This window comes from Phlebotomus argentipes, unplaced genomic scaffold, assembly GCF_947086385.1.
Source record: "Phlebotomus argentipes unplaced genomic scaffold, Phlebotomus argentipes genome assembly contig_32, whole genome shotgun sequence".
In the NCBI taxonomy this organism is placed as follows: domain Eukaryota; kingdom Metazoa; phylum Arthropoda; class Insecta; order Diptera; family Psychodidae; genus Phlebotomus; species Phlebotomus argentipes.
The window spans coordinates 337,105-361,683 of NW_026776187.1; the positions used below are offsets into that span (position 1 = coordinate 337,105).

Consider the following 24,579-nt stretch of genomic DNA (forward strand, 5'->3'; position numbering starts at 1 on the left):
ATCACCGGAAATCAGTGAATATTGCCTCAAATACGCAAAATTATCAGCAAAAAGTGAAATATGTACGCAGAAGAGGTGTTGTAAAATATTATTCCAGTGGCAGATTTTCGACCAGTTTCCAAGCGGTAAATCAACATGGCAAATGTAACGATTTTTCGCTTGTCAATAATTGTTTTGTCAATGGCTGCTGCCATATTACAAGACTGAAAATTTCTCTGCATTAAATTTGCAAAAGTGTAGTAAAATACCAAGTTTGGTGGAATTGTGAGACTGCAAGATTACTCACAGAGTGTCTTGGCAGGGCGTGACACTCGAGTTTGATAGGTTATCGAGGTAAATTCACAGGAAAAGTGGAAGGAAAGTTTGTGGGTGTCCCTGAAGGAGGGTCGCCTCAATGAAGTGAACATTATAGGCGTGTGCCTGCTGAAAAGGTGTTGCAAAGTGTTGCAGAATGGGAAAGAGGAAGACTGATCGCGCTGGCCACTCGGAGAGATCGCGGAAAGTGGCTAGATGCGAGAGAAGCGAGGACGAAGAGAGCTCTTCCTCCGCCCCTAATGACGATCCGCTGGTTGGCACCATTTTGGAGGACATCAATTTGAAGAAGTGGAAAATCGGAAAGCCCATCGGTGAGTTGGGGCCTCCTGGTGTGCAGGAGGGTGGTTTTGGTGGCACAAAGGGTTGAAAATTCTGGGAAAATGCATATTTTATCGATGGATAGCGATATCGAATGGATTTCCCCTTCTCTACCGGTTCCCGGTTGACACTCGAATACCCGATTCCTCAAAGTTTGTTTATATTTCGAGCTAACGGTTTTCCCATAACAGCTGTTTTCTTATCACACTCACTTGAAACGCTCTTTCTCCACAGATAAGGGCAGCTTCGGTCAGATCTATCTGGCGTCTGAGGAGATCTTCAAGTCTGTCACTGATGCCAATGCCAAGTACGTGGTGAAGATTGAGCCTCACACGAACGGGCCGCTCTTTGTGGAGATTCACTGCCTGATGAACGCCGGAAGGTGCACTCAAGAGGGCCAAGCGCTGCCCGCCGGGATGCCAAAGTACATCGCATCGGGATCTCATGTGCTCAGCCGGACGCGCTATCGCTTCCTGATTCTCGAGCGCTACACATTCAATCTGCACTCGATCCTGAAGGAGCACCACGTGATAGACCAGAAGAACATCCTCGTGATCGCGTGCCAGATCCTGGACATTCTGCAGCATTTACATGACACCGGCTATGCGCACTCGGACATCAAGGCGGAGAACCTGATGATCGGGAAGGAGGTGAAGACTGTGCGCAACTTGCGCGGCACGAACGAAAATCACCCCAACGGAGTGTTCAATGATGACTGCGAGGACTTCCGGTCGCTGCGCAGGGCTGAGAAGATCACATACAACCGCCTCACGCGCCGACTGAGACCGCTGAAGAGCATCAACTACTGCGTGGACGATTCCGACTCGGACAGCGCGTCCAACTTCTCCGATGACATCGACGAGGAGTTCCTGGAGGTGCGCAAGATGCACAGGACGCCGGCCAAGAAGAGTTCCGCCACGACAATCACCGTGGATCGGATCTACTTGATAGACTTTGGCCTGGCGTCGAAGTTCCTGGACGCTCAGGGTGTTCACAGGCCATTCTGCATCGACCAGCGACGCGCTCACGATGGCACACTTGAGTTCACATCGCGCGATGCTCACATGGGCGCCCACTCGCGGCGCAGCGATCTCGAGTGCTTGGGCTACAATCTGGTATACTGGAGCGAGGGCTTTCTGCCGTGGAAGCTGGATCCGGACATGAATCAGCAGCAGAATCTGGAGAGAGTGCACCACATGAAGGAGCACTTCATGATGAACGTGCCGACGATGCTGGAGCATGTGTATGGGAAGAGCGTGCCGAAATATCTGGGCACTTATTTGACTTACGTGGGCAACCTGATGTACTGCGAGCAGCCGGACTACGGCCACTGCCGTAAGATCTTCATGGATGAGTACAGGCGACTCGGTGGCGCGGAGCTGCAGCTGAATCTGAGCGAGATGCGCTCCTCGAAGGCGTTCGAGGGCAGTCGCGTGGCCAAGGTGATTGAGGGGAAGATTCGCGACTACAAGCAGCGCCAGGAGGTGGGCTTGAAGGAGACACCGTCGGTGCATCTGAAGAATCTGCGCTCGAAGAAGGCCGCCCATGAGGAGAAGAATCACGACAAGAGCTACACGTGGACGGACATCGTGAACACGGATCCGGATTTGGTGGTGAAGGACAGAACTGACAGAGAATTTAGCATTAATGAGGAGATGTCCACGCCGAGTGTCCACAAGTACAGAGGACGTCCCACCTATGCCATCATGGAGATGGAGAGGAAGATCTTCGAGCGGTCTGTCTGCAATGACACCTTCAACGGTTCGCTCTTGAATGTGACGCAGAAGGGTGGAAAGCGCTTGACTGAGGTGTCGAAGGCACCAGCTGTGGATGTGCTGCCGGCCAGTGTGCGCGTGAAGCGGCGAAAGTCCGGCCTGCGAACGGTGATCAAGCCAACGCGGAAGAGTCTGCTGATTGTGGGCGAAATTGGTGGGCTGAAGCGCAGAGGACGCGGCAGACCGAGAAAGAAGTTGAGGCAGATTCTGGAGCAGCAGAAGGGCAAGGTGACGCCGCCCAAGAGGCCAGCGACCAGGAGCATCCTGAAGCGAATGGAAGATCTCGTGACTATTAAGGGTAAGAGGAAAATGCGAGTCTTATAACAATTTTCGTGTGATGCAGCATTGTTGAATGACTGGTGCGCGCTTCAGTGTCACTGAAATGCTTTCATTTCAACGCAATTATGTGAAATCATTTGTCCAATCGAGTGCCAAATGATAAGAAATTATTCAATTTTAATTGATTTCCTGTTGATATTTTCGGTCTCAAAGGAAGAAGTTATCAGTCTGTAGATTGTGTGAGTAAATTGGTTTCTTTTCTGATTCATTGCACAGGTTCAGGCACTGAGAAGAGACCTACTTATCGAGGGTAGAGAGAGAGATGAAGGAGGAGACGAAGGAGTGTTATTACCACAAGTGAACGACAGAACAAACTACATGATTCACATGAAATGAGGACAGTAAGATTGGATTCTAGTAAGAAATTGTAGAATTTAACGTAAGAGCGGAAGGTGTAGAATCTTTACTTTATCCCTGTATTTCTTCATTCCCAATGCCACACATACACACATAATTGTACGTCCTGGAGGGCAATGAAGAATTAAGATACGAATAGATTCAGTGAGAAAGCTTTATGTGAACACTTGATGAGAGGCCACGCAGACTCTTCAGCATTAGAATGTGAGGATGGAAACTCATTTCATGATTTGTTTCTTATTGTCGGATTTTAGCTTCCTTTTTTTGGAGAATAAAACTTTAAAGAGATAAAGTGAAAAAGAGTGTGTACAAACGCCTAGATTGCCTCTTCATTTATTCTGCTGCTCGCGCAGATACAATTGCGGGGGGGGGAGGGAGAGATGCTGGGGAGCGGCGGATGGGCGGCCGGCTTAGACGCCGGTATTCTGCTGGATCCAGTTCCTGTACGGGCTCACGCGCACGAAGGCGCCGGGGCTGTTGGCCTGGCAGTTGGGATTGGTGAAGCTGGCCAGACCCACGACGACGGTCTGGAAGCGAACCATGCCGACCAGCGCTGTGCCCTGATCTCCGCCGCAGAAGGTGCTCTGGGCGGCGTCCAGGCCACAGAAGTTGTTGTTGAGGAAGCTGCCGAGGTGCGGGTAAGTCTGAGCGCAGACCTGATCGGTGGTGACGCGCTTGAAGCCCATGAGGAGCTGGTCGGAGAAGGGACCGGTGGGGCCGGTGAAGCCGAAGCCGTTGAAGCGGCACTCCTCGTTGGCGAAGGGCACCTGTGTGTCCTGGGCCGTGGGCATGGCGATGGCCTGGATGTTCATCGTGGGATTGAAGGGCTGCATCACCGTGATGATGGCGATGTTGTTGTTCAGCGTGTTGTGGTCGAATTGCGGATGGGCGAGAGCTTGAGTGGTTTGGCGCCACTCCAGCTGATTGCGATTCACATTTCCGGCTCCGACTTCCCAATGACCGAAGCTGCAGAGATTGAGAGATGGATTCTGCGCGTCTTTCCACCACTGCGTTTTGTCCTTTTTCTACTTACGTTCGCACATTCTGGGCGGTGGTGAGAACGTGAGTCATGGAGATGAGACAACCGCTGCCGACGCGCGCCTGTCCAGCCTGATTCTGCCTGATCAGGATGTGAACGTGATAAGGAGCCGATCCGGGAGTCGCCTGCTGGCCATTGATCACGCGATGCGAGATCGACGGATTGGCCTTCGCGGGAAAGCACACAATTTTAGTCAGGTAAATCCTCGACGAAAGCTGAAATGGGCACAAATTACCTGGACGCTGAGAGCGAAGACGAGGAGGAGCACAGGTGAGTACTTCATGGTGTAACTTTTCTCAACAAACTAGCATTGCTTGTGGATCGCGATGGTGTCTTTTATAGGTGAATTTCGGTGCCGTGACACTGATTGACTCGCACAGTTAATTAATAAAAAAGAGACCGTCCGGCAATCTTGATAGCGATAGTGGCAAAAGAATTACATAAATTGACCATCATTCATCGAAGGTTCTTTGAATCGCCCCAAGTTGACGCACTCCAAAACACCTGAGATACAACTCCGACGATAAAAGGAAGAAAATGCACGTCATTTCTCCGATATTCCTGTTTGTTCCACAAATCAACTAATAGATAGATTAATACAGGTTTTAGGCCATCCTCAGCATGACGCCACAACAGGGCAGAACAGTTCTATCATAACATATCAAAGTCCAAAAGGGATTAACCTCAGTGAGAATAGGAAAATAAACAGATTCATCTTCATGGCGAAGGTGCGCCCTAATCCGAAAGGCAAAGCCATGCAAATTGATTGATACTTTATCAGTACAAAAGAAATGATTCAGTGTATTAATTCCATTCCACATTTTTTCTCTCTCTCTCTCTCTTTCTCTCATCAAGTTACACTTTTCTTCGCATCATTCATCTCCCCCTTATTTTTTTTCCATTACAAAAGAGACAAAAAAAAGAAAACAAATTATTAGCCACTGATTACAAATCAGCGACACTATCCATTAATAGTAAAGACAGAAAGGAGATAAAAATGAAAATATCTTTCACGTCACTAACATAAATAAATTGTCCACTTTGATTTAATGAGGCGCCTGTGGTGAAAGATGGATTGTGTGTGATTTACTGCAGACCGAGATAACTAGAATTGCAGGAAAATATCAATTTCTTCTTTTCGCTAAATCCTCTCGCCGCCCTCTTCCGGCGTCGTCGCACGCGCTTTAGTCGCCTTTTCGCTTGCACGACGTGCACGGATTGCAATTCTGATCCTCTCTGCTGTGTGCATTCTTCTTCTCAGGTGGATTCTCTTTTGTACACATCGAGCAGTATTCGTCCTTGGCGTTCTCCTCCTCGGAATCAGAGAAGGATTCCTGCAATGCCAACAAGAGAAGAATATCAGTAAGTTTTTATGGCAAAGAGTAACAACAAACATTAAATTCCTTCCAATAAGAAAGAAAAGAAGCGAGATTTTGTGTTCAAAATTGCATTTTTCAGTCCATGAAACGAGATATCTTTGCTCTTATATGAAAAGAATGCCTTGTATAGATATTCTAATAAGATACTTCAAAAACTGCCAATTAGACTGCAATAAGAACACATTCAATCTTCAGAAATTCAAGTTTTTGTCGAGATAATTAACTATGAAAAAGTCAGAAAGTAATTTCTTCCCTCCAATTTCTAATTTGAATTATTTTTCTCTTCAATTCTGGGCTAATTTCAATGAGTTTTACGTAAACATTAACCCCAAAAACACACTGACTTTTATTACTCATGCACTTTGCCTTCACTGGCGCAAAAATTAATCTTAATTGACTTAATTGCACGTTTGTCAGCGAATGCATAAATTAATTTCTCTCGCTTCTTCTCCTATTTGATTTATAGTCAAATTCGCCCACTCACACTCGATGCCATTGAACTGGTATCTGATCCTGAATCCGATGAGCTCTCGGACGAGCTCACGACAGGCTCCTTCTTGTGATTCACCAAGCACTCGAACGGATTCTCGCCGTCCAGTGGCCTCGCCGTCTTGAGCGGGTAATAGATGAGACTCGCCGGCGTGTAGGACTCCCACTGTGTCGAATACTGTCCTGGTATCAGCTCCACCGGATAGGCCGTCGCCGCGGGATCCGAGAAGACGGGCGCCGGCGGCTTCTTGCGCCTCGGAATATTGATAATGTAGCTCTGCAGATCGATACAGCCCACCCGGTTCTCATTCCGCCTGCAAAACGCACAAACCAATTAATCTTCCGCGCGCTCTCAATTAATGCTTTTTTCACCACTCACATTTTGTTGAACTTCGTATTCCACGATGCCGTAGACTTGAGCGCTTTCTCGTGCACCGTCGCCTTGTCCACCTCCGTCTTCACGCCCTTCTGCTGCTTGCTGCTGGAATCCTTGAGCTGCCTCTCGCGATGGTACTTCTTGTACTCCTCGTACTTGTCATTGAAGTCCTGGTACATTATGTCCAGCACATCCACCGCATAGACAGCTGTTAGGCCCAAGTTGGACATCTTCTCCGACACCAGCTTCTTCTCCACCAAATAATTCCGCTCCTCCATCTCCACTGGGCGCCTGTACAAGTAAGGATATTTGCGCTTGAAGCTCTTCACGCCGAGATGCTCAGCTATTTGCTCCTGGAGCATGTAAGTGTCGCGGTTCTTGTTCGGACAGCAACCCACCGGCGGCGGCCAGTCATATTCCGCCAGCATATCGACCGTGAACTCCGTTCTGCGGGCGAAAAGAACAACAACCATCAGCAGAGGTTTCAGCAAGAAAGTCAGATGGTTAGATACTTGCCCTCCCTCCTCGTTGACCTCCATTCTCCCTCGCGACTTCTTCGTGATGGTCTTGTTACTGCTGTCCTCACCGACACTCGATGAGTCCATTGTCTTCTGCGAGTTGGTTTGGATGATCTTCGGAGTTGCCGATTGTTTCCTGCAAACACACAACAGACAATTAGCATCTCAACCATCTGCCCAGATGTGTCTCGCAGTACTTTGTGGATGTTGTAGGAATTTCTCCGCTCATTCGCGTGTCCTCCTCAAACAGTTGAATTGAATTATTTAGCGTCTCTTGGAGCATCTTCTGCCTAAAGTATTTGTTCTGCAAGCACAAAAAAGACAGTGAGAAATTGGCCAGGAAGATATTTGCTGATCGCAGCAAACTCACTTTGTTAAATTTCTGCCTAGCTGGAGGTTTCGATGTTTGTACTTTAGCCGGCGCCACGGGGGTCCTCTTCACGCGTTTCTTCCGCACCTTCCGCGTGGGACTCGGACTCCGCTGGTGATTGGTCGTGGAGTCCGCCACGACGGCCACCGCTGGCGGCTCCTCCGGCAGCGGATGCTTCCTAGGACGCCCGCGGCGTCGCTTCACCGGCACCTCGGGCACAGGCACCACTTCCGCCACCGAATTCTCGGCCGACGTCTCCGGCAGACTGCCCTCGAACGTCGGGAAGCACTCCTTGAAGTTCGGCACCTGCAGCGGATCTTCCAGGGAGTTGCTGGACTTCCCCACGAGCACGCAATCCGAGTTGCTCTCGTCCGGGATTATGATACAGTTGTCATTCATGGAATTGGAGAAGGAGATGTCACTCATCTCATTGGTGCTGCTGAGCGGCAAGTCCGCCTTGAGGAGTCTGTCCTCGCCGTTGCTCTCCTGCGGCTCGTCCGGAAGGATGCACTCCATGTCCATGTCAGTGGAGTTCACCTGATTGTCCAGCGAGAAGTTGCCTGCACTCTTGGCATTCTCCTCGCCATTCGTGTGGCTGTCCACAGAGGTGATCTGCACGTCCATGTCCGCCGGACTGCTCGGCTCTTCCGGCGACACCTTCGGCGATTCACTGGGGGTGGAGAATGTCGTGGAAGCCTCTTGAACCTTGGCCGGCGTATCGCAATTGGTCGTGGAGACGCAGTAGCTCTGATTCTTGTTGATCTTGAGAATGATACGCGGCGATTTTTGGCAGTTCTCCTCACTGTTGTCCATCAGCATCTTCTGCGATGGCGTGACAATCTCCAGCGGCGTCATGTCCTCCGCCTTGTAAGTAGTCTTCAGCTTCAGCTTGGGCAGCGACTCGGGGATGTCCTCCCGGATCACCGTCGTGCTGCTGCCCTGCTCTAAGTAGTTCGTCTTGATGGTGAGCTTGGGGATGGGCTGATACTCCGTGGCCACTTGCGTGTCCTTCGTGATCTTCAGCTTCAGCTTCGGCACAGACTGCGCGTCCGCGGGCGCCTCCTCGTGCTCCCGCGACGCAGACTCCACCACCTCGTGGCCGCCGGAATTGCTGAAGAAGGACGTCAGTTGCGACTCCACGAGCGGAGCCGTCCGCTTTATCGTGAGCTTGGGCAGCGCCGGCGGCTTCGTCTCCTCGCCCAGCCCCTTGTCCGTCTCGTACTCGAAGTTGTGCTGAAAGGTCTGGTACGTGGACGTGGGAGCCGGACTGCCCGGACAACCCAGACGGTACTCAATGTCTTTGTTCACCATTGAACTCTCCTCTAAATCGTTCGTTTTGCAGGAATTCCCCAATATTATAACATCAATATCGCTCGCAGACAATTTATCCGTGTCGTAGGTGAGATGATCATTCCCCGGAACCACAGTCGGGCTGCAGTCTCTCCCTTCTGGCAGCTTTTTCGTGGAATCCGGCTCCTGATCATCCATGACTCGCTCTATTTACACCAACAGAGCATCAACGCACTTTTGGCCCAAATGGCGCACTTCACAGCCGCACCACGCACACAATTCAATGTCCAAACCACCCATTGGTTTCCACCCTTGCGATTTGCACACTTTTCACACGGAAATGCACATCACAAGTATGTAGAAATGCAGGAAATATCAAAATTTTCCAAGGGAGATCAGAAAACAATTGAAAAACCAAAACTACAAATTGTCAACTGGCGCTGCTGGCGCTCGGGAGAAAATGCCGCGCGCCTAAAATGCTGCCTCACAGGGGGCGCCGTTGTAGTTAACCTCACACCGCGAAGCCGCGAGAGCAGCATTTTCCGCACTCATCTTTTTCCACAATGAATGGCTTAAAAGCAGGACAATCCAGAAAGCGGAAGGCCAGTGAAAGTCTGGAGAAACCATCCGACGGGAGTATTAATCATGCGTTGGAAATGCTGCAGTGGATTCTCTCTCCAGTGACCATAGAAGACTTCCTCGGGTGAGTTTTTGTTTTCTTATCGCCTCTCGGGAGGATTCAGGAATTGTCTGTTGCAGGATGTACTGGGAGAAGAAGGCATTGGTGGTGAATAGGAAAAATCCTCTGTACTTCAAGAAACTAGTCTCCCTGAAAGCTATCGATGAAGTCCTGAGAAAAGATGCAGTTCTGTTTACGGAAAATGTCGACATCACTTCTTACACGCATGGCGAGAGGAAAACTTTGAATGGCACAGGAAGAGCCACTGCAACCAGTGTCTGGGAGTCCTATAAGGAGGGCTGCAGTGTCCGCTTCCTCAATCCGCAGATATTCTTCAAGGAGATCCACACGCTGGACGCCACTTTGCAGGAGTATTTTGAGTGCATGGTGGGCAGTAATATGTACTTAACACCGGCGAATAGCCAGGGATTCGCGCCTCACTATGATGACATCGAGGCATTTATATTGCAAGTAGAGGGGAAGAAGCGTTGGAGACTTTATGAGCCTAGGAATCCGGAGGAATACCTTCCGAGGGTCTCTTCGAGGAACTTTACTCAGGAGGAAGCGGGAGAACCCTTCATGGACGTTGTCCTGGAGCCCGGAGATTTGCTTTACTTCCCTCGGGGGACTATTCATCAGGCCCACACTGTGGAGGATCATCATTCACTGCATCTCACAATCAGTACGTATCAAAAGTACAGCTGGGCTGACTTCCTGGAGCGCGTTGTGCCGGCCGCGCTGTCGATTGCCATTGAGAGTGATCCGGAATTTCGACGCGGATTGCCTCTGGGTCTCGCCTCGTACGCTGGCGTGAGTCACTCAGATCAGAAGTGCAAGAAGCGAGAGGAATTTCTACAGAAGAGCCAAGAATTCTTCGGGAAACTCTTCAAATATGCTCCCCTCGATGACGCCGTGGATCAGATGCAGAAGCAATTCCAGCACGATGCCCTGCCGCCTGTCCTCACGGCCTCTGAGAAGATGAAGACCGTGTCGTCGTTTCCCCACCAGTTCAGGGAGAATGGAGATGTGATGTCGACCGTGAAGCGCTTCAGTGCAGACACTCGCTTTAGACTGCTGCGCAAGAACATCTTCAGGATCGTGATGGAGGAAGAGACTGTCCGGCTGTACTATCACGTGAACAACTCCAAGATCTACCACGAGTATGAATCCGTGTTCCTGGAGGTGGATTCTGAGCTGGCGCCAGTCGCCGAGAAGCTCCTTCACGCCTATCCGCAATTCTTATCAGCCACCGAGATGAATATTCCCGAAGTGTCCAGGAAAGATTGCCTCAGCATGCTGACCAGTCTCTGGGAGCACGAGCTACTGATGCTGGAGAAGCCATTGTGAAGATTAAAAGCATATTTTTGAAACCAAGAAACATCTAACGATCTTTATTTAACATTACATTTTGCTTTTTACATCGCTTTCCTTGCTGAATTGTTTTTTTTTTGTTGCAATTTAGGGCGTTCACGACACGAAGAAAGACAACTCAGTTTAAAATACTTCATGTTGATGGAATGATCCAAAGAAATCTACTTAACACTATCCCTTTCTATCTCTCTTTTTTGCACTTGCAATTTATCTTATTAACATTAAAATCAATTTTATATTCTGTATGTATAGCCATCATACAACGCACACCTTTCCCGCCTGAGCAGAAGAGACCAAGATTCTCCGCTTAGTGGCGCGAGTCACGCGGGTAATACTCAGCGAGAATGGAAGCGGGAATTCTCTTGAGCATCTCCTTGGGGAAGATACGGAGCAACTGCCAGCCAATGTCCAACGACTCGTACACCGTGCGGTTCTCGTAGTTGCCTTGCGAGATGAAGTTCTTCTCGAATTTCGTGAGGAACTCCAGATACAGCAGATCATCGGGCGTGAGAGCCTCCTCGCCCACGACAGCCTTCATGGCCTGCACGTCCTTGCCGATGGCGTAACAAGCGTACAGCTGGTTGGACACATCGGAGTGATCTTTCCTGGTCATGCCCTCGCCAATGGCGGACTTCATCAGACGCGACAGCGACGGCAGCACATTCACCGGCGGGTAGATCTGACGATTGTGCAGCTGACGGTCCACGTAGATCTGCAAAGAGAGAGAGAGAGTCACACAACATCACCTCTGCACGTTCCCTGAAGAGCGGCGGCGAGACTCACCTGTCCCTCAGTGATGTAGCCAGTCAAATCGGGAATGGGATGCGTGATGTCGTCGTTGGGCATAGTCAGGATGGGAATCTGAGTGATGGAGCCATTCCTGCCCTCCACACGTCCGGCCCTCTCGTAGATCGTGGCCAAATCCGTGTACATGTAACCGGGGAAACCACGACGTCCGGGCACCTCTTCACGGGCAGCCGACACCTCACGCAGAGCCTCAGCGTACGAAGACATGTCAGTGAGGATGACCAACACGTGCTTCTCGCACTGATAGGCCAAGAACTCGGCCGCCGTGAGCGCCAGACGAGGCGTGATGATTCTCTCAATGGTCGGATCGTTGGCCAAATTGAGGAAGAGACACACGTTCTCCATGGAGCCGTTCTCCTCGAAGTCCTGCTTGAAGAAACGCGCCGTCTCCATGTTCACACCCATAGCGGCGAACACGATGGCGAAGTTGTCCTCGTGCTCGTCCAACACCGACTTGCCGGTCACCTTCACCAAACCAGCCTGACGACAGATCTGGGCGGCGATTTCGTTGTGCGGCAGACCAGCGGCCGAGAAGATGGGAATCTTCTGACCACGAGCGATGGAGTTCATCACGTCAATGGCTGAAATACCCGTCTGGATCATCTCCTCTGGATAGATACGTGACCACGGATTGATGGGCTGTCCCTGGATGTCGAGGAAGTCCTCAGCCAGAATTGGCGGGCCCTTGTCGATAGGCTTGCCACTGCCGTTGAACACGCGCCCCAGCATGTCCTCAGACACGGGAGTCCGCAGGATGTCGCCCGTGAACTCGCAGAGCGTGTTCTTGGCGTCAATGCCTGACGTGCCCTCGAACACCTGCACCACGGCCTTGGAGCCGCTCACTTCCAGCACCTGGCCAGAGCGTATGGTGCCATCGTTGAGGCGCAGCTGCACGATCTCGGCGAATTTGGGGAACTTCACCTCATCCAGGATGACCAGAGGTCCGTTCACACCACTCACGGTCTTGTACGCTGGAAAGGCAGAAGAAGAAACACAGTGAGCAGGGAAATTTGAGCACTAGAATGCTCACGGCATGCAAAATGAGTTAAGTATGCTATGAGCTGAATTTAACTCCGACAAAATGCCGGAGATTTCATGGCTAAAAATTGTCTCTATACGATGGGATTCCATATACTATCACGTGCTATCTATTAGCTAATCGCCATAGCTGATAACGGAGTAAAAGTGACGATCAGCTGAATTCTCAGATCATAAACCCCAAAGGGATCGCAGGAATCCGGCTGTCGATATTCTCAGGGACATCTTTGCACGCCACTGTACATGAAGAGCTGTGGACACTCCTACTTACTGAGTCGGGGCTGCGAGATGAAATCACGAGACACGGCCAAGACGTGCTCTCGCTGAGCCTGCTTTGCATTCATCGACGAGGAATACATCTTCCCTTATTGCTGTACACCAAGAGAGAAGCAAACAGTGAGATTAGTCGAGGGAAATGGGCTAAAATCATGCGAAAAGTGTGTGGAGGACAAGATACTGCGAGATACGGGGTCATATGACCAAGATGGAAGCACAGTGAAAGAGGTGATTTTCCACAGAAAAACCACTCTTGGGCGTCCGGGAGGGCGTGAAAAGGACAGGAAAAGCTGTCAAAGGATGGGATAGGTGGAGAGGAAGGGGTTTTCTCAGGCTTCCTGGCCAAACGGCCGGGAAATACGGGAAAATCGGGGAATCTCGGGTGGCTCAGAGGAAAATACTTGTTAGCCAAAAAGATCGATATTCCAGCCACTTACCGTGATTCAAGGGTGAAAAGGGAGTACTTAGTGAGTGAATGAAGGTATCAAGATAGGGAAATTCGCACAAATCTCCAGCACACTCCGAAACTCTCCTCCACAATCGACTGCGGGAATTGCGAGAGAGGAAAATCACCTGAAATTTTCGTCACTCCGCGAGCTCAGGGAGAAATGTCATGTGACCACCGTCAGCGCCACCGAGCGACCGATCGAGCGATTGCGTGCGGATTTTGCCGCTTGGCGCTGCTGTCGGCGAGAATGCGTGGGGCTTCCATATTTTCCCCGCAGCCCGAAAATGCTTGACAGTTCGTGTTTTTATTTTCCCCAGTGTGTGAGTCTCAGTTGGCTTGCTGTAGAAAAAAGTATCGGAAAACATCCCCCCGTGTGTCCCAGGGTGGCCCCACGGGCGACTATCCGGCAATAGTGTGTGATGCACGACGACGAGAGGTGCGAGCGAGAGACGCAAAAGCGGCTTTAGCCCACAGAATTTTCTCATCGTGCTCTTTTTCCTGTGTGCGTAGTCGAGTGAGTGTGGTGATTACGGGCGCTTTAGGAGGTGGAATTTCACACAATTCTCGGAAGAAATTGTTTTGATCGCGATACAATGTTGTGAGGTGTCGCCCCGGAGAGTCCCCAGAACGCCCCGCAACACCTCAGCGGTCGCGCGCCCTCAGCGGAAGCGCAGCGCCCCAGCGACTCGAAACGTGTGTGTGAGGAAAAACAGTGACTGTGCGCCCCCTTTTCCGTCGCCCGGACAATTTTCCGACCGTCCACGGGGGCGCGACGAGACGGGCGTTCTCCCCGTGTGCGGCGTGGCCAAAGTGCAATTGCATGGTGGGATGTTTTGGATTTTCACTGGCATTTCCCTCATGGGTGAAAATATGTCGCATTTTCTTCAATAATAAAGAGAGAGGGTAAGTTTCATTGACAACTTTGGGCGCGTGTGCGAGAGCGAGACGAGTGCATGCACAGTATGTGCGTTATTTTTCTTCGACCGTCTCTCCTAGGCTGTTTGTAGAATTTGGAGCTGACGGCGAGAGCGCGCGCGAGTGTGCGTGAGAGACGGAGACGGTCGGATAGGAGTTGTGTCGGTGTGGCCGAGAGGGCATGTCATTGCGAATTTGAGTCACACAGGAAATGTTTCGCGAAACGCGCGCTCTTTTGCTCACGTTTCACCGGATTCTCTGTGGTTTTCCAACCCCCATGAAGCCAAAAAGAACGCATTTTTCCTGTATATCTCGTTGCTTTTGCGCTGTGTTCACTCAAAATGCTAATCAATTTCAACTTGGGGTTTTCGTTCTTAAATCCTTATGAATTTGAGGGATTCTAGCGCAAAAGTTCCTTCCATGTTCACACATTAGATTTGTAGATATTTTACAGAGTTCTTCATAGAATCCACTTATCGGATTCCATCAGGAGATTCGAATTGTTTATTTCCGGCATGAGTGACTAATTGCAGTTCTATTTCCATTCCATGCACTGCAATTGGTGCAGTAATGAATGGGTGCGATTGAGTGAAAAGCGTCATGAAAATTTCCGATGCATTTCCCCTTTTTTCTGTTGTTTTGATGATGATGTTTCTGTATTTTTCACAACGCTGAACTCCGTACGTTTCCACCGGATGTCGGTGTGTGGCGAAAAAGTGGCTCGTGATTCTCCAATGAGATACCCTCTGGGGTGTTGAGGGGCCGCGAGACGCGACAGAGGCAGGACAGAGTGTGTGTGAGTGTGTGCCAAAAAATCTCACCTCTCTTTTACGCCCAATTGACTGGGGTTTTTCGTTCCTCTCCACCACGCTGGCTGTTTATATTCCTAATTTTGTGCTTTTTGGCCTCAGCGTGAGCGGATGAGAGGACATGGGGCATGGGAGTGAGTGTATGTGCGTGCGCGCGCGTGTGTGCTCGGGAGGGAAGCAAAGGGCGCGCACAGTGCGAGTGAGCAGAATTACGCACATACGAAAAAAGCCACTCAACTGATATAAAATCCATAAAACTATTACATTAACTACGCATTACTTATTAGTAGAATCACCCGTGTCGCCCCTGTTGTCGCCTCCGCTCTGGCTCACATTCTTTATCTACTCATGGCGAAATGCGTGTATATTTTGTCCCCGCCGCACGCACACGCTGGTGGAGTGCGTAAGACGTCGAATACGGCGAGCTCGCTATCTCGCTCGTGCGTCGTATTTTTTTTCGGCTGTGTGAATCGCCTTTAATTAACACAATACACACACGCGCGCGCCCAGAGCCCACCTTCGGCATGGAGCAACAGAGATGATCCACACTGTGCGTCGTGCGTGTGCAACAGGGAGAGAGCAGTGTTTTGACGTCTCACGTGGAAAAAGCGCCTCGTGTCGCTTTTGGAAGGGTCAGCAGGGAAGTCCCTGAAGGCTCAGCGCGTGGAGTGATCATCAGCTCCTCTCTGGGGCTGAAAGAGGAGAAAAATGCAGTGTCTCTCTCTCTCTCTTTGGCCAGAGAGAAATGACGAGGAATTAATAAAATTTGATGACCCATGACCGGCCAATAAAATCAATTAATTTAAGAACAAGGCAATTGCTATTGATTGCTGCCGATTTGTGTGCCTCTCTGCACAGTATAAATTTCTCTATTATTCAAACAGGATTTGAATATGATGTGGTGGCATTTGTTGGGTGAAAAAGCGGGTCTTTTTCTCCTTTATTTCCAATATTTAATTGTATACGGAGTGAATTTTGCTCAAGAGGCGCTCAACTAGTGAAATTATGTGAAATGTCACAAAGTTTTCGGTGTGTGCGAGTGTTGTTGGTTGTGTGTGAGGAAAAGTGTGGGGAAAAACAATTCGTGGAAAAGTTTAAGTAAATTACATAAATATCCGTCACTACAATGCCCAGTAATTGCAGACTCTTGACGTTACAATGGTAATTTGAGAGGAATACACTAATTGTATTTGTATGGAACGCAAATATCGAGGAATGCATAAATATGATAAATGCTACGCATAAATAAGACCTAGAGGAAGATGACTGACGATAAATCGCACAAAATTCACATTGAATTATGGGTGGAAAACAAGGAAATGTTCTGCAATGTGTTTTTCTTCAATAAATTCTTCACTATCAAGTGGAATTCAAATTGAGTATTGTGTGTTACTTTAGTGCACATTGCAGAATGATGTGATTTGGCACAGGTTTTTCTGCACTTGATCGCCTCTTGCGGAAGATCAACTGTAAAAGTTGATATCAGTAGAGTGAAAAAAAAAATTGCAACTTCAACTCGATGAAATGCTCCTTGTCGCCAGAATCATTTTATCATTTGATGTGATTGCACGTATAATTTCTGATTTTCTGTGTGATTTGTATAATTTGATGTGAAAACTCTCTGTTGTGAGAAACCTGAGTATTTGTTGATTCTGAGAAGAAGTGTTCTTCTTGTGGTGTGTTTAATTTTCCAAGAAAATTGCTTCAAATCAATGTTCTTCGTCTTATGGTTTTGTCATTCTCTCTCTCTCTCCTTTTTTCACTTGCAGATTCGTTCGTGGAAGTGCCGTGTAGAAGGACCAAAAAGTCAGTCACAAGCGAGTATATTTGGACGCGTGAGGGTCACAAAGTGTGGGCGAAGAGGAGAGCCTAATTGAATTGCAACCCATGATTGAATTAATTTAAAGGTGTAGTGAAATATTGGTAGATTTGTATCCTTGTGCTTAGTGTGTAAAGGCGTTTTTGTGGGAAATTGTAGTATAAGATGTTAGTGAAAGTCGCTGAGCAATGAAGAAGAGGAAATTAAGTGCAAATTCGTGTAGTGAAAAGTCAAGTGACTGCAAGTGGTTTCATGAGGATATCGCTGCAATGATGGAGCGCGTGGCGGCCCCTCCGAAAGATGGGGACACTAGTCTTGGGAGGGTTGAGTCCCGCGCGGACGACGGCGGGAGTAATTTAATTGGTAGTGAAAGTAGCTGTAGGATGTATAAAGTGCCAAAGTATTTGCATCAGGGATTCATCGATAACTGTTCCAATTGGCTCACGCGAGGCAGGACGACGAGGAGACTTTCGAGTTTTACAAATCTTTTAGTATTATGTGTGTTTGTATTGACACTCTCACTATCCGTACAACATGTACATGGAGATCAACTCCAGCCTGAAACTCATATGCCGTCATCTAATGATACAGGAGGTGAGTTTGAACATTGCAACAATTTATCTATTATATTCACATTGATATTCTACAGCATTAATCATAGTAGAGCGCATAGAGGGTGGCAATGGCGAAGAAGTGCGGCGTATCGTAGACATAATTGGCATATCCATCCTTGTCTGCATCCCAGAGGAACTTCACGGCAGATGTGAAGCTCTGGAAGTACTTTTCGCCAATTGTCACAATGCACACCAATTTGTACCTGTTGAGAAATTCCAAGAAAGCAATGCGAAAATAGTCTTTTTGCACACTCTTCCTCCTCCTTCCCCGCACACATCAGTCACTCTCTTGTGGTGTGTTATGTAAAAAAAAAAATGGGAAGAATGCACTGTGTGTGTGGCTAAGGAATGGTATTTCTTCTTTTCTCTGGCTTTCTGTTACCTGTCGAAGCCCAATGTTTTCACACGTGACTTTATTTCTTCACTGATGTTGTTGCATACCTGGTTCGCATCACTATTTGCATACACAAATGTACTCAACATATCATCAACAACTTCACGAATAATGATCTCACATATTTCCCTCTTGTATGGATTTTTCGATTCCGTCCGATAAGATGGCATATATTTCACAGTGGTCGGCTGCAATTGAAAATAGAAAATGCACACTGTAGTATGTCTCACATTCCGCTCCATCTCACCTATTTTCAGAAAATATCTCACCATTTTCGTCTGGCTCTTGTGTTGTTCTCTCTCTCATCAACTGTTGACGCAAATGCACTCGCACGCTTGAATGTCGGGAATTGGCTTTGCTTACGGCAAATAAAGAGAGAAAGAAGTGTGCTCGAGGAAAATGATTCAGGACATTTTCCTGGCCGCGGTGGTGACAAAAATGAAATAATAACAGCGTGCTGAACAACGTGACGCTCAACTGTGTTGGGGTATGCCTTGGGAAAGGAAGAAAAATTGGCGAAAAGGGGCGAATGTTGAGCGGTGCGAATGCTTATGCAAGTGGGCAAAATTTGAAAAATAAATATTCAACAGTTTCTCATGTAGATTTGAAGCTTTTGTATGGCAATTTTTGCTGCAGTGCTTTTTCATGGCCAAAACGGGGGTTCTCTTTCTCGCTTCACGATAAACTATCTTTCTGCACTCATCTGCCAGGACAGAACGAGTTTCGCAATTACAATATGACATGAAAACGATCTTCATTCCATGATTTATATTAAAATCATCATTCACCAACTCACGAGATGAAAGACTTGCCAGAAAAGTGGTTCAATGTTGTATCAAAGGGCGGGGCATTGCAGTGGGCGTGGTCTGTATGCAGAATTCCTGAATGTTTGTTTAGAGAAGAAGTTAATGGTTATGTGAAGTGGTTTTGCTTATTTTTGCCCAGGAAAAATGAGTTTTCAGTGCGCAAAATGAACATGAATTATTCACTTTCTTGCTGAAACATGATGTTTATATTTTCATTTCCGTGTTCTTGTTCTTTTGCCCTCGGGGTTATATTGTTTTGGTTATATTGTTTCTGTTTAGGGTGGGTCTTTATATTGTGAATTGTGTGATCGATATGATAAATTTCATGATTTTTCACGAACATGACAAAAGACATGATATGATATCAAGGGGTAGGAATGGGGAGGATGACAAAGAGAGACTAACAAGTGGGAGTATAAATCAGTGACTGTTGCGAGGAAAGTGGAGAGACAACATTTTTGACTTTGTCAGTGGTAAGGGGTTGGAAAAAGGTATATATAATGAAATGCTCAAGGATGGATGAAGGAAAAATGTGTGCTGTGCAATTTTATATTGCGCCAAATTGTGCTCCTGTGGCACTGTTATGGATTTTTTCTTCTTCTCAGGCGGTGTGTGGGGATGAGAAGGACAGGAGGAGGAGGAGGAGGAAGAGAAAGAAATGAGGTCACAATATCATTATTGTAATAGCTCATCTACCTGTCTATCTTGGCCTTGTCTAGACATTTGTGTTTAGTGCAATTTTATGCTAATGCGAGAAAATATGTGTGTCTCTCTGTGATATCATTGCAGTATGCCAAAGCATGGACATCAGAAATCATCCGAATCAGCTAGAACGTCTCAAGGATTGCCGTGTCATCGAGGGATTCCTGCAGATTCTGCTGATTGATCGCGTGAGGGGTTCTGACAAAGCATTTGAGAATTACACATTTCCTAAGTTGACTGAAATAACGAATTACCTGATGCTGTATCGTGTCAATGGCCTCAAAACACTCAGGAAACTCTTCCCGAATCTGGCGGTGATCAGAGGGAATCAACTGTTTGTCAATTATGCCCTCATTGTCTATGAATTGATGGATATTGAGGAGATTGGACTAATTTCTCTCACGCACATTGGACGCGGTGCTGTGCGAATTCAGAACAATCCAAGTCTCTGCTACGTTCACACCATCGATTGGACAGCCATTGCAACGCATACGGTCAAGGCTGATCACTACATAAAGGTGAGAGAGAGACAGAGAGTGATTTGTGGATTGGATGATGTGAATAATATGACTGGATGTTTTGATGTTTGCAGGGCAATAATAAGGAAAATCTGTGTCCAATGTGTCCGGGAAGCAAGAGAGGCGAGCGGGAGGGCGACCAAGAATCTCCTAAATCAACACTAGAATGCCCACGCAAAGAGCCATTTCATCGTCTCTGTTGGAATAGTGAGAATTGTCAGAAGAGTGAGTTTATGCAGGGAAATTCGTGGTGTCGACGCTAAAGTAATTTCCATTTGCAGCTTGTCCTGATATGTGTCGAAATCACTACAACAGTTTGTCATGCTCCAATGAGGGCACGTGCTGCGATCCATCATGTCTCGGTGGTTGTCACAAGTCTCATCCGGAATCGTGCATCGTGTGTCGATACTTCAGTCTCGGCTACGGAAAGGATCGTAAGTGTGTGGAGAAATGTCCTAATGGATACTATACTGTAAGTTTGTGATTTTGTGCGATGCAAGGAAGTGATGTAATTGGTGGAATTTATCTTTGCAGCACATGAATCGGCGGTGCATCTCGAAGCAGGAGTGTCTGAATGTTACAAAGTCGCTGGACGTGCGGGATGTGTCGAAGATGTATCCTTATATTCCGTTCAATGGCACGTGCACACTGGAATGTCCGACAAACTACTACAAGATGGACAACGACACGAACAATCGGACGTGCATTCCGTGCAATGGTCTGTGCCGGAAGACGTGCCAGGCGGCGAAGATAGACAGCATTTCGACGGCTCAACAGATGCGCGGCTGCACTCACATTGCGGGATCACTGGAGATTCAGATAATGAACCAAGGTGGATTGAATATTGTGAAGGAGTTGGAGGAGTTTCTCTCAAATATCGAAGAAATTGATGGATATCTCAAGGTGGCACGGTCATTCCCGCTGATGTCACTCAGCTTTCTCAAAAATCTCAAAGTCATTCATGGCAAAACACTCGAGTACAATCGCAATTCTCTTATTGTCCTGGACAATCCGAACCTTCAGTCACTGTGGAATACAACAAATCACTTGAAAATTGAGAGAGGTCGAATATCATTCCACTACAATCCCAAGCTGTGTCTGTACAAAATTGAGAAGCTGAAGACTTCCCTGCCCATCACTGGGCGGGATTTCTATGATGAGCAAGACGTGGCGAAGACGTCCAATGGTGACAAAATAGCCTGCAATGTCACGAGATTGATTGTCAATACGACAAAGATTGAGGACAATGGTGCAGTAATTGAGTGGGAGCCGTTCCAATTGGAGGACGACCGCGCTCTTCTCGGCTATGTTGTGTCCTACATTGAGGCGCCGTTCAAGAATGTCTCCCTCTACGACGGCAGGGATGCCTGCGGCTCTGATGGGTGGAAAGTCGACGATGTGGGACGCGACAGTGGTCGTCAGTCGTCGATATCCTACCTCTTGCCGCGACTGGAGCCCTACACGCAGTATGCGTACTATGTGAAGACCTACACCGTGGCGACGGAGAAAATGGGCGCCCAGAGTGATATCATCTACTTCCGGACACGCCCAGGACGTCCCGAGCAAGTGCAGCGGCTCCGAACGACAGCCAATGGCACGTCGGAGATCGTTGTTGAGTGGGAGCCACCGTCTAAGGCCAGGGGCAACTTGACGTCGTATTGCATCCTGGCGACTATTTCCCAAGACAGCGCCGCACTTAGGTCTAAGAGGAATTACTGTACTCATGGTGAGTGATTGTTTACTATTCAATCAAACTAATATCATTGCAAAACTTCAATGGCTTCTCTGCAATCTCTAGGGTTGAAGCCAGAGAGTGACTTGGCGGTTCCTCAGCTTCCGCCACAGAAGCCAACTTCGCCCACAACTAGTGACGATCCGGAAAAGTGTGCCTGCACGAAGAATGAGAAGCCAAAATTATCCGAGGCTGACGCTGAGATTCAGATCAGTTTTGAGGATCATCTTCATAATTATGTCTACATCAAGTGAGTAGAGTTTTTTTTTCCATTATGTATTGCTTGACTGCAAAGCGACTAACGAGCTTATAACTGGGATTTAACATAGCTTTTATTGCTTAGTCCTTAGAAAAATGGAATATTGTCTCTATAAGCTATGAATGAGAAAAACTAGGCGAAATTACTGGTCTGTGGGATATTAACAATACTGACAAGAATGTTTTTTGGCAAATCACCCTTTTTTATTCCAACTTTAGGAGAAAGAACAGTAAAAAAAACACCAAAATCAAAAGATCCCTTCATCACGACAATCATCAAAAACACAGTGTAGTTACAAAAGTTCATAAAAGGGATTGTTATTCAATTTCTAAGTCGCATGTGTGGGTCGATCTTAATTTTGATGTCTGCTGTGCTTAAGAATTCTTTCGCTATTCTTATAGGAATCAAACGGTTTCTCCTACTTATAGAAAAACCGGATCACGAACGCGTCGAAGTGCTGCGTTCAATGGCAACAATTCCCTAACGCTGCCGGGAGATATAGGTCTCTTTCCCGAAGTGCTATTTCCTGAGAATAAGGAGACGGAGGACACTGGAATTCCGGAGGAGAAGAAGAAGGACGTGATGGATGACAATCATGAGTACTTCATACAAATCTATCGCGAACTCAATGTCACGGAGACAAAGTATGTCATCAAGCAGCTAAAACACTACACACAGTATATCATCTCGGTCATGGCATGTCGGGAAATTGAGAATGCTTATACGGATAGTGAGAAGGAGACGCCGAATTGCAGCACAAAAGCCATCGTGCATCAGAGAACGGGAAAAATAGGTGAGTTTTGTCTAGTTGATTTCTTTTTTCTTCTTCTGCAAAGTGGTCGGTAATGATGTGTTTTATTGTATTTTTAGGTGGAGCTGATGATGTGACGAATGTTGCCATTGACAAGAGCAATAACAACACTCTGTTCATATCGTGGAAACCACCGAGGAATCCCAACAGTCTTGTTCTCACGTACACGGTGCGCATTCAGAAGGTTGATGATGTGAATAGTATGCGGAAAGCTGTGGAGCACTGCATTCAGAAGGAGGATTTCGATAAGTCTAATGGCACCTTCAAGCTGACGATGCTTGAGCCCGGCAATTACAGCATTCAAGTGATGGCAACGTCTCTGGCAGGCGATGGAAATGCAACAGAGCCTCACTATGTTACCATCGATGTAAGTGTGAAAACTTTAACATACTCTATAAGTCTTTCTAATGCCCTTGACGTTGTCGTTCTTGCAGAAGGAGACAAACAACACAACGATGTACATCTTAGTGACTATCATACCGATATCGCTATGCATCCTGGGCGTTGCCGTGTGGCTGTATTACAAGCGTAATATGCGGAATGTGCCGGACTTGAAGCTGATCGCCACTGTGAATCCGGACTACGTCAGCATGCAGTACACGCCGGACGAGTGGGAGATGCCGCGGGAGAATATCACGCAGCAGCGAGAGCTGGGCCAGGGCTCGTTCGGCATGGTGTACGAGGGTACAATAAGCAAGCTGGAGAAGTACGGAGAGAACGTGAAGTGTGCCATTAAGACGGTGAACGAGAACGCGACTGATCGCGAGAGGATGAATTTCCTGAAGGAGGCATCAGTGATGAAGGCCTTCGACACGCACCACGTGGTGAGGCTTCTTGGTGTTGTGTCGCGTGGACAGCCAACTTTGGTGATCATGGAGCTGATGGCGAAGGGTGATCTCAAGGGATACCTGAGGTCGCACAGGCCGGATCCGGAGGCCATCAAGACGGGCCAGAGTCCACCACAACCACCAACATTGAAGCGTATACTTCAGATGGCCATTGAGATTGCCGACGGCATGGCGTACTTGGCAGCTAAGAAATTCGTCCATCGCGACTTGGCGGCGAGGAATTGCATGGTGGCGGAGGACTTGACGGTGAAGATTGGCGACTTCGGCATGACCAGGGATATTTATGAGACGGATTACTACAGGAAGGGAACCAAAGGTGAGCACATTGTGAGGGCGTGTGTGAGTGGAAGAGACTGACTCATGCAATTCTCTGGCAGGTCTTTTGCCCGTTCGCTGGATGTCTCCGGAGAGTCTGAAGGATGGCGTGTTCACGAGCAGCAGCGATGTGTTCAGCTATGGTGTGGTTCTGTGGGAGATGGCGACGCTCGCATCGCAACCATATCAGGGCTTATCTAATGACCAGGTTTTGCGGTACGTGATCGACGGAGGGGTGATGGAGAGGCCGGAGAATTGCCCGGACAAGCTCTATCATCTCATGCGCGATTGTTGGCAGCACAAACCCAATCTCCGGCCGTCGTTTATGGAAATTGTCTCGGGCTTACTTGAGGATGCGCATGTGAATTTCACCAAGGTCTCCTTTTACCACTCCGACGAGGGAGTCGAGGTGCGACTGCAACTGGAGTCTGGTGAGTGCAGAGATCTTATCTCTCTCAGTCGGTCAGTGTCATGATGGATTGTTGTTTTGTTGCAGCATCGCAAGCACTGGCGGAGAATCGGTCAGATGATGTCACAACGCTTTTGAGACGCGACGAAGAGGCACTTAGCATAGATGATGACCACGATACCGATGAGAATTTCTTGATGGAGCGCCCACGAAGTCACCAACTCATTACGAGCGCAAGTTCATATCCAAAGAAGAAGCAGCAACACTCTCCGCTCAGGTGAAAATTTGTACAGGAAGGCGTGCATCAGTAGTTCCGCAGGAGAGAGAGAGAGAGAGAGAGAAAAGTGGTTCATATCCGTCGCATTCGCAATGCAGAAGAAGGAAAGAAAAAAAAGTTTTTTCTCTTGTGTCTCCTTAGAAGTGGGCTTCATTGCCGACCAATGA

At 48.0% G+C, this 24,579-nt stretch overlaps 7 protein-coding genes across 10 annotated transcripts; 3 read left to right on the forward strand and 4 right to left on the reverse strand.

The window, feature by feature from the left end:
- Positions 1-148: 148 nt before the first annotated feature.
- Positions 149-3,081, forward strand: LOC132264148 (uncharacterized). Its single transcript, XM_059764245.1, has 3 exons — positions 149-626; positions 868-2,706; positions 2,964-3,081. Exons 1-3 carry the CDS (start codon positions 452-454, stop codon positions 2,999-3,001), a joined length of 2,052 nt encoding a protein of 683 aa, XP_059620228.1. The 5' UTR covers positions 149-451; the 3' UTR covers positions 3,002-3,081.
- A 433-nt stretch (positions 3,082-3,514) lies between these two features.
- LOC132264209 (chymotrypsin B-like) lies at positions 3,515-4,426 on the reverse strand. The gene is made up of 3 exons (XM_059764322.1): positions 4,379-4,426; positions 4,138-4,310; positions 3,515-4,070 (listed from the first exon to the last, which is right to left on the reverse strand). Exons 1-3 carry the CDS (start codon positions 4,424-4,426, stop codon positions 3,515-3,517), a joined length of 777 nt encoding a protein of 258 aa, XP_059620305.1.
- A 90-nt stretch (positions 4,427-4,516) lies between these two features.
- Positions 4,517-8,996, reverse strand: LOC132264215 (supporter of activation of yellow protein). The gene is made up of 6 exons (XM_059764331.1): positions 7,276-8,996; positions 7,103-7,209; positions 6,904-7,041; positions 6,391-6,834; positions 6,007-6,325; positions 4,517-5,477 (listed from the first exon to the last, which is right to left on the reverse strand). Exons 1-6 carry the CDS (start codon positions 8,761-8,763, stop codon positions 5,328-5,330), a joined length of 2,646 nt encoding a protein of 881 aa, XP_059620314.1. The 5' UTR covers positions 8,764-8,996; the 3' UTR covers positions 4,517-5,327.
- A 6-nt stretch (positions 8,997-9,002) lies between these two features.
- On the forward strand, positions 9,003-10,612 carry LOC132264217 (bifunctional lysine-specific demethylase and histidyl-hydroxylase NO66). Its single transcript, XM_059764333.1, has 2 exons — positions 9,003-9,268; positions 9,325-10,612. The coding sequence occupies exons 1-2, from the start codon at positions 9,129-9,131 to the stop codon at positions 10,589-10,591; spliced, it is 1,407 nt and encodes a 468-aa protein (XP_059620316.1). The 5' UTR covers positions 9,003-9,128; the 3' UTR covers positions 10,592-10,612.
- On the reverse strand, positions 10,606-13,333 carry LOC132264216 (V-type proton ATPase subunit B). The gene is made up of 4 exons (XM_059764332.1): positions 13,174-13,333; positions 12,732-12,831; positions 11,399-12,393; positions 10,606-11,327 (listed from the first exon to the last, which is right to left on the reverse strand). The coding sequence occupies exons 2-4, from the start codon at positions 12,817-12,819 to the stop codon at positions 10,923-10,925; spliced, it is 1,488 nt and encodes a 495-aa protein (XP_059620315.1). The 5' UTR covers positions 12,820-12,831; positions 13,174-13,333; the 3' UTR covers positions 10,606-10,922.
- A 111-nt stretch (positions 13,334-13,444) lies between these two features.
- Positions 13,445-24,468, forward strand: LOC132264214 (insulin-like receptor). 4 transcript variants are annotated; one of them, XM_059764328.1, is made up of 12 exons: positions 13,445-14,087; positions 16,678-17,321; positions 19,331-19,761; positions 19,836-19,986; positions 20,043-20,233; positions 20,296-21,487; positions 21,560-21,743; positions 22,154-22,545; positions 22,623-22,930; positions 22,998-23,727; positions 23,789-24,157; positions 24,223-24,468. In XM_059764328.1, exons 2-12 carry the CDS (start codon positions 16,916-16,918, stop codon positions 24,414-24,416), a joined length of 4,548 nt encoding a protein of 1,515 aa, XP_059620311.1. In that variant the 5' UTR covers positions 13,445-14,087; positions 16,678-16,915; the 3' UTR covers positions 24,417-24,468. The 4 variants fall into 4 exon arrangements, with proteins under 4 accessions (XP_059620311.1, XP_059620312.1, XP_059620309.1 ...); XM_059764329.1 differs by lacking the exon at positions 13,445-14,087 and adding an exon at positions 16,050-16,069; XM_059764326.1 differs by lacking the exon at positions 13,445-14,087 and adding an exon at positions 16,451-16,584.
- Positions 17,379-18,095, reverse strand: LOC132264218 (dynein light chain Tctex-type protein 2B). Its single transcript, XM_059764334.1, has 3 exons — positions 18,005-18,095; positions 17,724-17,923; positions 17,379-17,544 (listed from the first exon to the last, which is right to left on the reverse strand). Exons 1-3 carry the CDS (start codon positions 18,005-18,007, stop codon positions 17,379-17,381), a joined length of 369 nt encoding a protein of 122 aa, XP_059620317.1. The 5' UTR covers positions 18,008-18,095.
- Positions 24,469-24,579: the final 111 nt, after the last annotated feature.

Coding starts and splice junctions, on each gene's coding strand:
- LOC132264148 (XM_059764245.1), top strand. CDS start 452: ATGGGAAAGAGGAAGACTGATCGCGCTGGCCACTCGGAGAGATCGCGG. Junction 627..867: donor GAAAATCGGAAAGCCCATCG/GTGAGTTGGGGC, acceptor CTTTCTCCACAG/ATAAGGGCAGCTTCGGTCAG. Junction 2,707..2,963: donor AGATCTCGTGACTATTAAGG/GTAAGAGGAAAA, acceptor TTCATTGCACAG/GTTCAGGCACTGAGAAGAGA.
- LOC132264209 (XM_059764322.1), bottom strand. CDS start 4,426: ATGAAGTACTCACCTGTGCTCCTCCTCGTCTTCGCTCTCAGCGTCCAG. Junction 4,311..4,378: donor TCTTCGCTCTCAGCGTCCAG/GTAATTTGTGCC, acceptor TTTCCCGCGAAG/GCCAATCCGTCGATCTCGCA. Junction 4,071..4,137: donor ACCGCCCAGAATGTGCGAAC/GTAAGTAGAAAA, acceptor CAATCTCTGCAG/CTTCGGTCATTGGGAAGTCG.
- LOC132264215 (XM_059764331.1), bottom strand. CDS start 8,763: ATGGATGATCAGGAGCCGGATTCCACGAAAAAGCTGCCAGAAGGGAGA. Junction 7,042..7,102: donor ATTCCTACAACATCCACAAA/GTACTGCGAGAC, acceptor GTGTGTTTGCAG/GAAACAATCGGCAACTCCGA. Junction 6,835..6,903: donor GAGGTCAACGAGGAGGGAGG/GCAAGTATCTAA, acceptor TTTCGCCCGCAG/AACGGAGTTCACGGTCGATA.
- LOC132264217 (XM_059764333.1), top strand. CDS start 9,129: ATGAATGGCTTAAAAGCAGGACAATCCAGAAAGCGGAAGGCCAGTGAA. Junction 9,269..9,324: donor ACCATAGAAGACTTCCTCGG/GTGAGTTTTTGT, acceptor TGTCTGTTGCAG/GATGTACTGGGAGAAGAAGG.
- LOC132264216 (XM_059764332.1), bottom strand. CDS start 12,819: ATGTATTCCTCGTCGATGAATGCAAAGCAGGCTCAGCGAGAGCACGTC. Junction 12,394..12,731: donor CATCTCGCAGCCCCGACTCA/GTAAGTAGGAGT, acceptor CTGCCTTTCCAG/CGTACAAGACCGTGAGTGGT. Junction 11,328..11,398: donor GCTACATCACTGAGGGACAG/GTGAGTCTCGCC, acceptor CTCTCTTTGCAG/ATCTACGTGGACCGTCAGCT.
- LOC132264214 (XM_059764328.1), top strand. CDS start 16,916: ATGAAGAAGAGGAAATTAAGTGCAAATTCGTGTAGTGAAAAGTCAAGT. Junction 19,987..20,042: donor TAGTGAGAATTGTCAGAAGA/GTGAGTTTATGC, acceptor TTCCATTTGCAG/CTTGTCCTGATATGTGTCGA. Junction 20,234..20,295: donor GTCCTAATGGATACTATACT/GTAAGTTTGTGA, acceptor TTATCTTTGCAG/CACATGAATCGGCGGTGCAT.
- LOC132264218 (XM_059764334.1), bottom strand. Junction 17,545..17,723: donor AAAACATTGGGCTTCGACAG/GTAACAGAAAGC, acceptor ATTTCTCAACAG/GTACAAATTGGTGTGCATTG.